This window comes from Halichoeres trimaculatus, unplaced genomic scaffold (assembly GCF_033239565.1).
Source record: "Halichoeres trimaculatus isolate MK-OKI-2021-1 unplaced genomic scaffold, fHalTri1.1 fHalTri1_scaffold_1, whole genome shotgun sequence".
Taxonomy (NCBI): domain Eukaryota; kingdom Metazoa; phylum Chordata; class Actinopteri; order Labriformes; family Labridae; genus Halichoeres; species Halichoeres trimaculatus.
The window spans coordinates 17,291,498-17,308,633 of NW_027437179.1; the positions used below are offsets into that span (position 1 = coordinate 17,291,498).

The 17,136-nt window shown below is 41.6% G+C and overlaps 1 protein-coding gene across 2 annotated transcripts in view; it reads right to left on the bottom strand.

Moving 5' to 3' along the window:
- The window catches only part of fgd5a (FYVE, RhoGEF and PH domain containing 5a), a 44,964-nt gene that overhangs the window by 19,484 nt on the left and 8,344 nt on the right, over positions 1–17,136 (bottom strand). For both annotated transcript variants that reach the window (XM_074677455.1, XM_074677446.1), the window contains exons 3-7: positions 11,972–12,089; positions 11,042–11,100; positions 10,624–10,654; positions 4,495–4,646; positions 4,012–4,168 (exon numbers count right to left, since the gene is read on the bottom strand). In XM_074677455.1, coding sequence (XP_074533556.1) covers positions 4,012–4,168; positions 4,495–4,646; positions 10,624–10,654; positions 11,042–11,100; positions 11,972–12,089 — 517 coding nt within the window. The remainder of the gene's footprint in view (positions 1–4,011; positions 4,169–4,494; positions 4,647–10,623; positions 10,655–11,041; positions 11,101–11,971; positions 12,090–17,136) is intronic.

A 17,136-nucleotide genomic window follows, 5' to 3' on the forward strand; every position in this document is an offset into this window, starting at 1 on the left:
TGTTGGTGCTAAGCCTCAGAGAGACTTAAAGATCAGCAGAGAGATTTTAAAATCAATCTTCTGACTGACAGATCATTTCTCTTACTTTAGCTTTTTTTTAAATGGTAAAAAAGCAGTTGCAGTGACTGATTTGATGTGACCCAGAAAATTTAAATCTGAGTCTGGCACAACTCTATAAGATAAAGAGACTGTAGCTGACACTCTCTTTCTCTGTGTGGCACCAAGACAATAGTGGCTGTCTTATTTTGGTTAAGCCATCTATTTGTTTTATGCGGTGACAGAATTATCACAGGTTCATTTGGTGTTGGTGAAATGTATATTTGTCTTAAATGATGTACTTTTATTTAATAATACCTTTAGTCAAATATATTCATTTAGGGTCACTCTTGTTTTTAAAGGTCCCATATTGTGCAAAAATCACTTTATTAAGTCTTTTAGGGAAATTTGTGGGTCTTTGGCTTTCCTCCCAGCCCACAAAATGTGATTTTTATTGACCAAACCTGTACTTAGTAGTGCTTGTGAATGTAAAATCCTGACCTAAAACGAGCAGTTTGGATTTGGGGGATCTGCCGATGTCAGCGATTCCCTCTTTTGACCAATCACGAGCAAGTCTGACCTGATTGGTCCACCACCGCAGATACCCCCAAACCCCCTCCCCTCTGGGGGAGGGGGGGAGAAGAATGCCAAAGTTGAAGAGCCATCACTGCTTTGTTTTTGGCTGTAAACAGCCACATAGTTCCATGCACAAGCTTCCCATCTTGTAAGAAGACAAGACTAAGGGCACCTGCCCTGCGCCGGCCTTTGCTGTGCACCCAGGGCGGGACCGGCGCACTTTGCAAGTTTCCTGCAGTGCCAAGAGAGGCACAGTACAGGCGCACATGAGCGCAGAGCTGCGCGTCCACGCCTCCCTCCGCGTCCACGCCTCCCTCCGCGCAAATGGCGGAGAGGGAGGAGAAAAGCCGTGAGTGGGTTTAACACAGCCAAGCGCTGTTTTCACCAATCAAATGAGCGCCTCTCCTCGCCTTTAAATGCCCTGCGGCTGAGGCGCAGCGTCTGATTGGTCTGAGTGATCTCCAGCACCGTGGAGAGAGTGTTGGTAGCGGAGACGGTCAGAGCCACTGTGCCTGCAGCAGGTCAATAGACAGCGGGGCACATCGGAGGACACGAAGTGCGTCACAGTGTGGGCCAGCTCCCGGGACAGATTTAATCTGTTCCTTTGTCTTTATTCGGAGTAAAAAATTAAGAGGCAGTTACACAGCTGGCTTATCCATTCAGAATACTTTTGATCCACCTGCACTGCACCTGGTTTGTCATCGCCAAGCAGAGCCTTAGGTGATACACTGTATACTCTCCCAGTGTCTCCACCTCATCCTCCTTACAATAATGTACACCATCTTTTTAGATCACGTTAAAAATAAAGACTAAAACAGAGAAATATGGGAAATCACGGGTAAATCCTGAGTGACATACATTTATTTCGTCTCTTTTTTCTTCGTCTTTTCTCTCCCTCTTTTCTTTGAATTAAATGAAATGAGAGAACCAGCTATATACTCAGTATTAGATGTTAAGGCTGTTTATTGTTTAATTGCAAGATGTGCATCAAACTTCCAGATGCTGTCAGGTTAACTTTCCATTATGACAAACGGCTTTAATCTGACATCAGATGTGACAGGACAGTTAATATAGATATAAATGTATATGCTGGTTCAGACGGTTATATTAAATAGTGTTTGCTGTGATTGTTTATTGCATTAAAATGTGCCTGACACTCTGGAAACCTGCCTCTGAGGCTTTGATGACATGTGCACACATGTGCGCCTGTCACCAAATTACAGCTGCGTGGGGTGCGCTCCGCCTTGCGCTGAGGACAGACCAGGTTGGAGCTGGCGAGCTTTCAGCGCACTTTTTTGGCACAAAATTGTCACTGCGCCAACTTGAATCTGCTGACACCTCCCCCTGGTGCGCCGTCAACTCCTCCTGGCGCGCCGTCACACCCATCTCTGCGCAGACGGTCTACCAAATTGTCAAATTGGCAGCGCATGGCGGTGCGCCGCATGAAATTAGCACTCCGCAGGCTGCGCCAGGCTTGCGCCCCCTGCGCTGCGCCACGGAATTAGAGCCCTAAGTGACTAGAGTTCATTTATCAAAGAAATGTGCCAGCTACACTCAGTAAAACTGTGCATGTGTGCTAGTCATTTCATGGCCGACTGCTTTTCCAACTTTGGACAGTACAACAGAGGGCTAGTGAATAGACTGGTCCTGGCGCATTACCAACCATCCGCCAACAAACCTCGGACCCTGGAAATGTGAGTATTTTAAATGCTGTGTGCTGTGGAGCAGATGTAAGAGCTTTTCCTCAGTGTCCCCCCTGTCTCTGTGTTAGCTTCAGGATGCTAACTTTAGCTGCAGTTAGCCTGTTGTTTTAGCCTGTAATGTTATGGTAAACGAGCTGTTTTCTAAACATTGTGCACTCGGAGCTTGTGGCGTCGCTCTCAGTGACGTGGAAGAGCGGGGCCTTATCAGCGGTTCATTTACATATGAAGGCCACGCCCACTAAATCAGAGCGTTCTGAACAGAGGGGCTATGAGAGCCTGGAAACAATGCTGCTGTGCTTGATTTATTGGCTTTTTGGACCAAAACATGTGACTATCATTTCATGAAGACATCAACGACCCATATTAAACTGCAGAAAAAGAGCATAATATGGAACCTTAAATAGATACATTACTCTGCTCAAAATAAACTGGTTCAGCATTGTCCATGATCATGAAAGTCAGTGGCTTAACATTAAGCTTAGAGCTACCACATGAAAATATGCTGTGGTATGATAAAGGTTAATGTTTACTGCACATATCAATGGTTCACAGTCCTCCTCTCTCACCTTCACTCCTCTCTGTTGGCATTAACTTCACTGAAGTCTAGCAGAACCAAAATCTTCTGGCATGGGGCAGCTGTGGCTGAATATTCATGAGGGCAGACAGTTGGTGCCTTGTCCGTTTGCTTTTCTTATCAAACTAGAAACGCCTGGAACCGTTGTGTCAGCCACTCATAGTGAATCAGAGCACAGCGTGGAGTATGTGATGTGTTCGTTTGGTCAAGAAGTGTCTGAGATGAAAATGTCACTTTGGAAAAGCAAATTTAAATCAATGTTTTTAGGAGACGTTTAATTTTTCTGCAGTATCCAAACTGTGGCGTTAAAACCACAAATGCCCAATTTCTTATTTCTAATTAAGTGAGACAGAATTTAATCAATATTATCTTTTTTTTCCATTTGGGGTCACCTGTGTGCTGCCACATAGTAGGTTTGACCATAAAATATGAATCAATTCTATAAGCCCGGACACTGCTGCATAAAATTGAGAAATCTCTGGCTCTATCTCTGTGGTCTTATCTGTAGCCTCTCTTAATATCCTGTCTTTTATTTAAAAACAGTCAGTTGTATTGTTTCTGAGCTGAGAATAACCCACTCCTATTCAATACAAAGATAGAGTGTTGACTAAGTGGACCAGACACACAATCTGTGCAATGGTATTACAACGAGCTGTTACTGAATTATGATCCTGTCACCTAAATCCTTCTTCACTGCTCTCCAGGGGGGATAAAGGATGAACGGAGCCATGCTTGACAAAGAATGAGTATTTGGTATTGAGAGGGAATAAAATATGTGATCATGACAGCGAAAAAGGTCAGGTTCATGGAGAGGAGCAGGATAGAGAGGCTTTAGGAAAGCCCTTATCTCCACATGGAAGCTGGGTTACAAAATCTATGTTGAGAGCGGCTGCAGGATTGCCAGGGAGAAAAAGTTTTAGACCCTGAAAACCCCCATAAGATTTCACTGCCACTCCAAAAACATGGAGGGAAAAGCTGAGATTTCCATATGTGGCTTTCAAAACACTCAAACCTTACTTTAAACACTCATTTTGGTCAGCTGTAAACACTAAAACTAACATGAGGGAAAGAAAAAGGAAATAAATTACATATATTGGCTCTATGTTTCGGTTTAGTGTTTACCTCAAATTTCTTGACAATGGCAGCAAAAGCTGGGTTGTTCCTGCAGCTCTCCTCCAGTAGGGACATGCTGCGATCATACTCTGAGATGTACGTGTCGAATACTCGAAAATCTTTCTGACGTGATAGGATCACGTCTACCACCCTCTGGCTCTCCTCCCTGAAAAAGACAACACAGCCTGAGATAAAGTAAAGTCTTGATTGTCATTACAAAAAAGAAAATTTTATATGATTTTAAAACAAAAAACAATATTTACAATTCCGAAAAATGTTATAAGTACTAAGAAGCATTTATCTATGGAGTGTAAGCTGCCAAATTTCACATACTCATTTAAAGCCAACTAAGGACAGTGTGGGTCGACTTGTGACTTCAGTTTGGACTACTATATTATACAGCCTATATGTGTGTTATGGCTACACTTGTCAAATAAGGAAGAGTAACCATCAACAGTTGACCTTGAAGCTAGTATAAGAGCTGTTTCTTACCACTGACTGATGCGCTCCTCCAGCTCAGAGAGGATGTCGCTGTGGAGGGTGTAGACCTGCGGAAGCTCACCCAATATCTCTCCTAACCTCTGCTCCTCCAGCACAGCCTCCCCATCCTCTCCCTCTGCATCTGTCACTGCTGACCTGAAGTCCTGTGCAGGAGAGGGAAAAACAAAATTTGTGAGGAGAGACAAAGTGTGAGGTAGAATAAAAAATCACAACAGAAAGGGTTGTTAGGATGTAAAAGTAGGGGTGGGTTGGGGTGGGGGTGAATGGCATGGAGGAATGAGGAATGATGAGAAGGAGAAGAATGTAAAGAAGGAAGGTCAGATCCTCCTAAACATCCTTCCTGCCCCCCTCCTCCCTTCAAATCACCTCAGTGCCTTCCTGCACTTTGGGCTCTGTCCAGGCATTCAGGAAAGGCTGCGCTGCTTGTACAACACACACCAGGTGCTGTTGCATAATGACCTTGGTACTTCATGATACAATGCTGTTTTGTACATAATCCCAACTTTTCCTTTTTCTCTCAAAAAAAAAACATGAAAATTCACTGATATACCGACAAGTCTGGCCTAGGGTAGTCCATTGGGCACACATAAAACATTAGCAACAGACATTAATGGCTGCAGTGCCAGCGACTAGAGGGCTAAGTATGAGGAACGGAGGAGTGAAAAACCAGGCGGGGGGTTGTATCTCTACTCTGGAAATTAAGACAAAAATATTGGATGTAAAAACTTCTCTTTTTCCCACAGCAGCCACTGTCCTTGGACCTCTGAGTAGGTAACTCAAATATTGTTGTGATGCTGTACTGATGCATTTCAACATGTCAAAATGTAGGGAACTGAAATGTCATAAAACGTATACCATCCAACCCTACCCAGTCAAGACTTTGGGAGGAGGTTTTCTTTTGTATTGTGTGTTAGCTAATAGCTGTTAGTTAACAGTAACATTATTTTGCTGAATAGCCTCTATACATTTAAAAGCAAACATCCAACCATTCCCCAGTATAGATTTTGTTGACAAGACAGTCATCTTTTTTATGGTGTATTAGCTATTTGTTATTTTTCCTAGCCAATAGAAAAACTAGTTTACTGAATGTTGTGGTGACAGCTATGTCCAACATAAAGCTATAAGAGTTAGCATCCCCAGTTTAAATTTCATGAGCTAGCAATCATTTTATTGTACATTAGCTTAAAGCTATTTCCTAACCAACTGATATATTAGTTTGTCGACCGCTGTGGTGTTATGCGGTGTTGTGTAAAAGCAGGCATCCAACTACTTTCAAAGTTAGACCATAATAGCCGAGAAATACCTACTTTTGAACATGTCAGTTACATTGTCCTTTAGTATGTCAAAGCTGAGAGGATTTTTATCTTGTCCATGTGAACATAAGCCATCAGTGGCTTACAGATCGGCAAAATGTGTTCACTCATGTTAAAAAAAATCTTTTTAAAGTTGACTTATTATTATCCTCCAACTTCTTCAGTTTCACGTCATTATGATATCTTGTAAACTTGAGTATCATCAGAACAGTGGCGATTGCTCTAAGCTGAGCTTCCCTTAAAATGTCCCCAAAAAGGTGGTGATGTGTAGGCTACTGCTGTGTGTACATTTCAATGACAAAATATGTGCTAGAATTCCTTAATCTTTTGTTCAGAATCAGCTACCTATCACAGGTAACTGGCTCAACCTCCCCTTCATTCATCCCAGCAGCGTCTCAGCACTTTGACACAGTCGGACGCTGTACGTCTTCTGACTTCAGCGGGGAAGTGTAGAGTGGGTTGTTCCACTGTGGAAACTGGACAGTCATTGGATAAACGCTGGGCTTTGTCCCGCCCATGAGACGCTCAGCGTCTCTGGGGGTCTATGAGGCAGTGGGCTGGCCTGGACGCTGGGCTTCTGCATGGTGATTGGATGATCTGTCAGAGGCCGAATCCCTTTTTGATTGACAGTGAAATGAGCCAGTCAGCGATCTTGAAGTATAACCCTCCACCGGAGCATCTTCTGAGTTGTACATTTACTTGTTCTGGACTTATCAGGAGGCTTTATCGATCCCAGCGAGTTTACCTTTCTCAAAAACGACGAGCGTTGTGTTCTAAGATTCTCTCTCTTATTACCAATAAGCAGCTACAGCTACAGCTGCGGAGCTTCTCCCCCTGTCACTCACACTTACAGCCTGTCGTAGTCTCACGTAGCAGCTCCAGCTGCTAGCAAGCTGGCATGGAGGGTAGAATTTATGTTTAAATAAATAAACAAATTTATAATCTAGCTTGACTGACCAGCAGCCGCCACTGCATCAGAGCTGTACATTATCTTTTTATGTGTCAAAAACCACAAGTGTGACGTCAGCGAGAATTGCCGCTTTATGAATATGGTCATTTAGGACTTGTTTAAATGTTTCCTCAGCAGAAGATTTGCCTGGCGATCTTATGTCACGCACTAAGTGTGTATTCATAAGGGGTAAATGTCTGGAGCCCTGTGTGAGTAAAGCACACTCATAAAACAAACAGAGCTGTTCCAGTCGACTGTGGAGTAACGTGGTGACACGCGGTGCTCCAGAACGTGCCGTTTATCATACACAATTGATCGCGTGAGACTTAACATTTATCAAGTCTGCCAGGCAGAAGAACAGCTACTTTCACAACTCCAACTGACTCTGTCTCCCAAGCAATACACACAGATACACACTCACACACATGCACACACTCCAATCTGTTATAGAGAGAAGATTTATTCTCAATTTCGCCTCTCCACTTTCCTGTTTTCCTCACGAGAGACGGGTCAAGAAGCAACATTAAGCAGTTGGTTGACCAGCCAGTCATGCTTGGTCATACCTCAGCTCAGATAATGTGTTCAGAGGTCAAGGGTCTCAAGAATGTTGTGTAGCTGTCAAAGGGAAAGGCATGTAGAAGAGGAGCAAGACCTCACTTCCTGTGTGGACACAGGGTCTGGAAATTCTTTGTATTCTTGTTATTTCTTATCAAACAATGGAACAATAGCTCATGTGTGCCTCTCACTTAACGCTCCTGCCGCTGTTTTATCTTCCCTCAAGCTGTGTGTTTGTGCGCAAAGCGATGCTGGACTCTGTCCAAGCTGAACTTCTCAGATTCAAGCAAATTATGACATCGGCTGGTATCCAGCAGTTACCAGTATCTTAACTCATTCCTGTTTGAAATTTCAAGAATAACAAGACCGCTAACACTGTCTATACATTATTCAACACCTTGGTGAAAAAAAGCCAATGTCACCTTTGAAAAATAGCATAAAGATTACATTAAGTTTAACAGTAACACTGAGAAAAGAAGAGAGATGAAGTGAAAACAGATCATTTACACCTGAAAAAGGATCTAACAGTTTGGCTGCACTCTAATTTTACTGTTTAATTCCCACTTTAACGTGGATCATATGTCTCTGTCTGTTCTCTGGCATGTAGCAGCTAATTAGTATAATTGAGCATCGTGGTGAGGTTGCAGATTTATGAATATTAGAGCGGTCCATTGTATAATATTTGCATTAGTTGCTGTTTAATGGCATCAAATTACACGTTACACAGATCAGCTCCTTTTTATACAGCAAGCAGCCGTTCATAAATCATGACTATGGAGGGACACGAGACTTTCAGGTTATAACCTTGTTCAAGGTTATTGGCTGACTGATGGGCTTCTTCAGCTTTAATTCCTCTTCCTGTCAGATTTGTACTTAAAAAATTGACTTTACGGCAACTATTGATACAATTCTTTGGAGAGGGTCCCTTTATGACCTCTTCTGTGTGACCTTCCTCTTCCATTTAGAAAAGACTGGCTGTTTGAACCATACCCCAGGGATTTTCATGGTTTCTTTAGGTAGATATCAATCAGTGGAACAATTTTATCTAATATAACACCTTAACAACCAAAAGGCATGTTAAAGAGAAACTGAAGCTTAAACTCAGGGATCTGTATTCAGAAATTAAATCAATCAATCAACTGTATTTGCCAAAGTACCACAAATCACAAGAATGGTCTTTAAAGGTTATAACTTACAGAAGCCTGGAGCAGAACCAAGCACCATGATGAGAAGCAAACTATTGAAACTACTCAGACTTAGAAATTAAGATTGTGAAAAAAGCAAAGAGAGATATGGATAAAGTCATATTATCAACAATAATGGTAAAAACATGTTATGGAAACAACAACAAATAAAGAGATTATAACATGTGATAAGAGGTAATATTTACTGTTAGTTGTAATATAAACATCAAAACCTGCTAATATCAGCAAGCCACTGGTATGATTTCTACATATTCTGAATGAAATAAAAAAATAAATAAATTCATTGGTTGGGATTGGTTTAGCATAAGGAGTGTTCTGGCTTCGGTTTGTAATATTACAAGTAGTAAATAACATATTATGTTGCCCAGGGCTTTTTGTGTGTAAGCAGGAAAAACAGTTCATGTGACGTGTAAACTCACACACCTCCACCATTAATCCCAGCGTCAAATCTAACAACAGTTTGGCAAAGAAATACCAGTAATACCAATACCAACTTTCAAAAAACGAGAGATGTTTCTTCTACTGTGCTGAAAAAGTCAACCAGTAGCTGCATTTCTCATCCCTGGGATGCTTCAGAAATATTTGGTCTGACCTCTAAACAGGAATGGAACTAAAAGATATAGTTAGAGTTGTACTACTCAACAATAACTGTGTTAACCAGAGGACATGCTGGTTAGCTCAACCCCTGAGTCGACAAGTTGACCGATAAACTGAAACAGAAGCTGGCTATGAACGGCTGCTGATGAGTTAGCGCCACCATTTGTTGCTAATTTTAAGAATACCATTGTGCAAGCGCAAGCTACTTTTAATATTTCTTTTCAGCCTAACTTTGTTCTCACAAGGCCCTACACAGTACACACAAGGTGCTTAATCTGGAAACCAGAAAGTCTAAGAGATAGATCTTTAAGGTAAGTGTTTGGCTGCCATTTATTTATTTACTTATTATTTTTAATTATATAATGACACAACCCATGGCATGCACATTATGTCAGTTGCGTTTATGAATACAATATGTTAGCTGGTAACATGCTATCAGCTCAGGATACTGAGCTAAAAAAAAAAAAAAAAAAAAAAATATAATAATAATCAAACCCCTCTTTTTTTTTTACTATTTTTCCTATTGGACCATCATTAGTCAAAATAATTATTTCAAACATCCTCATTAACAGAAAAAAAAAAAGCCCAAAATTATCCCTTGAAGACCTGAAAGGAAAAAAAATCTTGACAGTGTTCTTTTTTTGGCACATAATGCTCAACTAGACCAAAAACACGCCTCTACCTGGGAGTAGTTCAAATGAGGCCTTTATGAAACAGGTAAAATTGGCTAACATTAAAGGAAAACTGCACATTAATACCTCATGGGAAAGAAAGCCTTGGCCCAAAATTGCTAAAATCTAGAGTATTGTCATATGCAATGATTGCGAGTGGATTCCTTCCAAGCCACTGGTAAAAACCCATCTTTCATGACTGACTGGAACCGTGTTTATCCTGATTCTGCAGGGATTAGGTCTTTTTTTGACTGGCAGCCAATGAGAAATGACAGAAAAAAGGTGACAGCTCTTGGGTGTGATTTCCAAAAGGCTCACAGCTCACCATCAAATTAGTCCTGCATTAACCACACACATCATGCTACTGAGCATAAATGCTCCCTGTCATGACATGGCTGTAGGGCGCTCCTTATTTACACCATCATTACCAAAATAAAAAGGCCCCTCAGCCTTTTAGTAACCTTTAGATGGCAGATAGCCAGCTGAGACGCTTGGGTATCAGAAAACACGTATCAGTTCAGATACACAGACTGCATCAGTGAGAGTGCCTGGTGGACGCATGCTGTCGTCTTACAACAGACCACACCAGAGTATGACGCGTCAACTTTGTCAAGACCAGGAAGTAGATCCCGCTGCAACAACATTGATAAACCTGAGCAGAGCCTTGCACCAGGCAGGGGGAGGAGAAGACGCAGACAGAGACCGGGGAGCAGACACACGGGACCAGATGTTATCAGGAGGGTCTCAAGAAACTTTAATAGGCGTACAAGAAGGAGACATATAAAGCTAATATTGCATGCTTGTGTTGTGGAAGATGCAGGTTTTCTTACCTCTTGAAGGTGTTTCAGGGCGCTTACATGTCTGGAAAACAAATGGAGAGAAATGTGAAAAAAAGTAATTTATAGCCTTGGACTTAACTGTGTTAATCTGTCTACAAGAGGCTCATTAAATCAACTAAATTATGCAGGATGATGAAACTACATCAGAGAATGGTTAAGTGTTTAACAGGACAAGGGCAAAGAAGGTGTATTTAATAAGGTAGACAAGACACTTGTGTAATTATCTGTCAGTTTCTCTGCATGCAGTTTAATAAATGAGCAAAGGAGCACAGGAGATACAAAGGAAGGCGTGGTAGTGTAAGGGATACAAAAAGACAATTTGGGTTGGATTGGGATGCATCTCTGTTGTGTGTGTTGAAAGGCACTGGAAGTGTGCTCATATAGGGAAATCCATAAGCTGAATACTCACAGCCTCTCTGAGTCGACGAGCTCTTTGGCAACGTAGAAGGCTCGGGATCGGCCATCAATCTGCGTGACAGGGAGGGAGAACAGTGGGAGATGGATGAACACAGCTAATGTTCAAAGGCTCTCTGTGGGCACTTATTCCTCTCAAACATTAATAGCAACAGCTTTTTGTTAGATTCTGCTGTCAAAATAAGACTGATTGTTTCATTACGGTGTGGCGTCGACACGAGGGCTTTCGCAGATACGGGACTTTTAAACTCAGATGCATTATGTATGAGAAACTGAGAGTGTGGTGACAATGCTGCCCGTTGATTTAAAGGCCAATCAAAGGGACTCAAAACATCCGAACAATAACATAACATTGAGGCAATTTAGGGGTTTACCGGCAAAGCTTCAGTATCAGTGTTATTTTTTCCTTTATGGGCAGTTCACAAACACTGAATCAAAGACAAACCGATCCTCGTTTCCGCTGTATTCAACCAAAACAGCCTTTCTTTGAATGAAACTGTTCAGGAGGCCCTCTCAAGTCTCTCTGATCATCTTCCTCTTTGGTTTTTTACACTTTATTGTATTTTTCTTTGAAGAGAAGGGAAACAAAGAGCTGTGTACACGTGGGGAGGGAGAAATTCTGATATTTTTGTGATGGCAGCAGGAAGGGAGTAGTCCATCTCCGAGCTACTGTAAAATGGCTGCCTACTATACTGTACGGAAATCTACAGAGATTAAATAATACACTTCAAATACAGGAACTGTTTTGTGAGAAAAAGTCATTTCTCATCTCAATCTGCCAAGTGAAAGTGTAAAATCTGACACAATTCTACTCCACAGCATTTTTTTCACACTCACTTTTTTCCTCAGTGCTGCATTATTTGTTAATTTTGTCCACTTTCTGAAACAATTTGCACTTTCTGTCCTCCCATAGTGTTACTCTCACCTGTCTGTCATAACATTGCTCTGCAGCCCCCTCTTCTTCCTCAGAGGTCCGCCCATGGTCCTCGTCAGCGGACAGCCCAGCAGAGATGGGGTTCATTGGGAAAGGCTCAGTGTAAGCACTGCAAGGAGAAGAAACCACAGCATGAACACAGCAGACCAGCACTGATACCAAAATATGAATATGTACTACTTTAACATGATCTACACTGTATCTTTCACCAGCAGAAGATGTTTTATCCATAAAAGAAGACAGTAGATATTTTCACATGGGAGGGAAAAGATGCACTGGGGACGTAAATCTGTTATAGTCCCTTACATTAAAAAGCATCTGTATACTGTCTTTGCAGCAGCATATTCTCAAAACACCGAGCAATACCCCAACCCCCTCTGAATATATTTCTTTTCCTGTGTGTGTCTCTGAACATTTGCTCTATCATACGAGGCCCTCTGGTTGCACCCTGTAATCCCTTGCATGATTGGTTCCCCTCTACAGATGGCACAGCCGTGTTCTTTTGCAGGTAATCCTTTTGTGTGCTTCTGTACCTGAGGGGGCAAGCTTTAGGTCATTTCACGTTTAATCCCTATAAACGCTACCTGTGGTAATTATGGAGTCCTCAGACCCATTAAGACTCCCACTCAGTGTCAAATGGACGTCAAGGATAATAATAGTAGGATGTTAACTGAGGATTGTAAAAATAGCCACATGAAAGATAGGATGGCTGGACTTTGAGCTGTCATATATATATCTGTCATGTTGCAGCTTAGTTGTTATAAGATTTCAGAAACACTGAAAAGGTTGCAAAAGTGAAACATAAACCCAAAGTTCTCCACAAGTTCAGATATTACAGCTGAATCTCTGTGCAGTGTATCAAATACTGAGTAACATATGGCGGAGATTTACAACAAGCTGTGTACTGCAGACGTGCATAGTGCAGGGGCGGCACAATGACTGGGCGTAACGGTCCCAGACACACTCCAAACTTTTCTTTTGAGAATGACAAAGACATTTCTTTGGTTAAATTTGGTCACTTCAGGTTCATTTTGTGATTGTTTGATACTCTATCTTTGTGAAATAAGCACAATTTTGTATCTTTTTAGCCTGTTGGGAAAAAACCCCAACAAAACAGAGTGATGATACTTTCACGCCCCATTAACTTGACAACGTTTCATCTGAAATGCTATAACCCAGTGAAAAAAATCTACGTTTACACGGAAATGCCGAGGGACTGAAAACGCTGTAGTAAGTATGCCAGGCCTGTAGTCGGTGCTAAAACCGTCTTGCCCAGAAGCAGCTTTTGGGAGATCTCCACCAGAGTAGAGTTGAGTCGATCATCTGGTGTATTGGGGAATACTAAATGTAAAAGTGGAGCAACAGATGCACATTTTGTTGAAAGACAGTCAGCAGATACAGCAGATTGTGTAGCACAAGCACAAAATGGTCATTTGCGATGATCGTAACAACTGTACTGTTGTCCTGTTGTGTGCAGTAGCGTGAAGTGGAGTGTAACGTCAGCGTTTCCACTGACAACGCCATCTTACTGTTTACATGGCAACCGTGTCTGCAGCGTTTCAGAAAAATCCCGCTCTGGGGGTCGTTTTCAAAATTTTGCGTTTTGGGTCGGATAAAACGTGTTTCCGTGTAAATGCGAGGGTGAAACGCAACAAAACTTTTGCATTTAAAACCGTTGTCGTGTTAACGGCCCCTCAGGCTCATGTTAAACAGTTGGGATGAAAGAATTATTTTAGGAAGACTCGATTTTTTTTCTCTGATTGAAAAATAGTTAATGTTACTGCTCTTACAGCCTATGACAAATGAAAAGCATTAGAGTGCTACTCTTTGGTCAGTACCATGGATAGCAGTCAGATCCATTTAATGCTCAGAAATGCAATGAAGATCACTATCCAGGATCACTATTTCAACAGTGATCTACTAACTTTCCTAATTAAAGACCCAGCCCAAATCTCGAAACATTGGATTCATTTTTAGATTTGATCTGTTGGGCAACAAATAAAATTACCTGAGACCATCACATGGCTTGAAAAAAAAATGTGATAAAAAAAATCTGAAACTTTTTCCATTTTTTTTACGCGCATCTTATAAACAATAATGAATGACTGTCCTGAGGATTCAGACACCTCAGTGTGTGTCGAGGGTGGAAGACTCTAGATTAAAGGTTAATAGAGTTACCTACTGGATTGAATCTCCATTCAGACATGCACACAACACACACTGTCCAATTGGGTGGGCTGCAGAGAACACCTAGAGGCCATTACTCATGGTTGACCTCAGAGTCGACAGGTGAACCTAATGTGGGCCCTCCAGAGGATGGAGAAGAAGAATGATGGGTCTCCTTTGAACTAATTCTTAGGGTCTAATCTATTCAATGAGTTTAGGGAATTCCTTCATACGCACTAAGAGAAACACCCTCACCTTTCAGCCTCAAAGGCAAAACAGAAAACAAACACTGCCCCCCACCAGCACCATCAGAAACTGTGCTATAATAAGAGAGTATCAAAGTTAGAAATAAAGGCTTTTTTAACATTGATAGAAGTTAAAAAAACAAACACTTTTTTCCCCCTTGGTTTTAGAAAAAAAGGTCTCGTTAAGAAAGTTGGTGACTAAATGGTAAATTTGGCCAGGGGTTTGATCCCAGGTGCTTCTGTTCACATGTCAGAGAATTCTTGGACCAAACACTGAATGCCAATACTACCACTGGTGTGTGTGTGTGTGTGTGTGTGTGTGTGTGTGTGTGTGTGTGTGTGTGTGTGTGTGTGTGTGTGTGTGTGTGTGTGTGTGTGTGTGTGTGGGATTAATCAAAAACTAATGCTACACAGCAGCCTCTGCCATCAGTGTACGAATGTGGTGTTTAAGGCTGAATATAAAATGCAGTTAATTTGTGCTTTAAGTGTTTCGAAAACTACAGGAGATGCTGTATAAACACAGTTTACTAACCATTTAATATAAGGTTGATTCACATTTCGTGAAGAATGTCATATTCACAAGTCTTTAGTTTCTTATAATGGGTAAAAAAAGGACAAAATCTTGAATTTCTCATATTGAGACTTTTTTCAAGTAAATGAACTCTCATCTGTGAAATCTTGAAATATGACATTCTTCTGTGGCTGATAAAAGTTTGACAGCATTACTGCCAAATAAGAGAAAGATAAAATGCAAAGTATTGAGTTTTGCAGTAAAAAATTTCAGCATGAAAAAGAACTAAACACCAAGTAAAGCTACAGGACAATCAGTTCTGCTCTGAGGCTTAATAGCGTGAATTAAATTTCAGGAAAGAGTCATCAATTAGAGGTTTATTTGGTTTATTTTTTATGGGGTTTTCTGCAGATTGATTGAATCAGTCTTCATTTTTACTTGACTTAACTTAGAAAATTTTTGAAAAAGTTCTTTTGAAATGTCATCCTTTGGTAAATACATCCCATTGAGACAAAATACAAGGTTTTCTGTGAAGGGAAGTGATTGTGAAAGGTATCCATCCCTACTCAACGTGCCTGGATGTCTCACTGTGACGGATCGATTGTTGACCAGAGAAATACACTGGTTACTCCAGAAATCTGGCTCCTCTGTTTATTTACAGTCATGGACTTAGCAAAACTCTGCTAAAACTTGAAATACCAATTTGTTGCTCCATTGTATCCCAACTCCTGAAGAAGACCTAGAAATACCCTACAACATCTACCGTACATTTGACGCTGCTTTTTTCGATATTAATATGGTAGACCATTTACCCATCATTAAGTAAGCTGTAAATGTTGCTTTAATACTCACTATCATCAGACTTATCTGGTGTAATATTCCCATGTTAAAACTTCTGAATATGTGATCTTGTGCATGATGAAGAGCAAGAAGCCCTTTAACAAAGCCATTAAGGCAAAACTATTACACCAGACGAAGTCAATGCTTTTTTTTATAACATGGCAAAGTTAAATCTACTGTATCAAATTCAGAGGAAAATGCAGTGGTTTAAAAAGGCCTGTGTTCTCCCATGAGTTTGATGATGCCTGTAATATGTTATTCAGAAGGGCTAAACACTGGGTGTTCAAAAGTATATTAGAAACAATCTTACAGGCTTTTTTCACCTGCTATGGCTTCATAATAGGAAATGTGAGGAGCAGACATGGCTCATAGAGCTGCTCACTTTAAGACACTAGGACATTGATGGAGGATTTTGACAAATGAAGCAGTTTTGAATTCATTTTGGTGATGTTTTCTGATATTTAGCTTCTCTATTAAGACAGCTCATGATGAAGAGATTTGTGAGGAGTCTTGAAGGCTGCAGAGCCTCATACACAACAGGTGGTTTATCCTCCCTGCCCGTACCTCAGAGACTCAGAGCTTTCCTGAAAAACTAGAGCAGCATTAAAAGCAGAGCTGGCATTCCTGATGGCACCACACCTCATGGTGCTATTCAAAGAAAAACATAGGTACCACATCACCAAAGTGACCCCTTTCTCCTCCCGCCATCCGATCTATCCTCTCCTAGCCCGATTTTCCTGCCTCCCGCCAGAGCCACACCCTCGTCCTGCATTTCCTGTAAACAGGCTGGTGGGAAGCTCCTAGGCTGGACGTTTCCTCCCCGGGGATGACCTGGCAATGACCTCGGAGCGCCAGGCACTGGGCCCGACGAGCCAACGACACGCCCTGTCCACCAGCTCGCCACACAACACACAGCCACCACCCTGTACAACAATGTACTTAAGATGGCTCCCTCATCACTACTAACACTAACATAACAGTGGGTGGAGGAGCTGTTTCAGAGGCCATGGCAGGGCTTCGTCATCACTCTGAAGAGGCTCATGCACAGTTTGATGTGAAAATGACGCCAAAGGGTAAAATAGAGCTGTATGACTTTGCATACATTAGCAGAATACACCTTGAGGGCTCTTTTTACTGTGTGCAGAGGGGGCAACTACACATCTGCATTAGCGTTATAAGTCTACCAGGAACTACTTAAAGTCGACACAAACAACACTTAATAGGTTCCGAGTTCAGCACAGTCACAAATCCTGGGCTTCTTTTATTTTTTGCTAAAACACCCTTTTCAACACTCATTTGTTGCTTCACGGCTTCTTGGCAAGGACAGTCCTGCTGAGACTGCACTCTCAGCTGGAGCCTCGTCTTTGATAAAGCCGCTCTGAGTTGTAACTTGC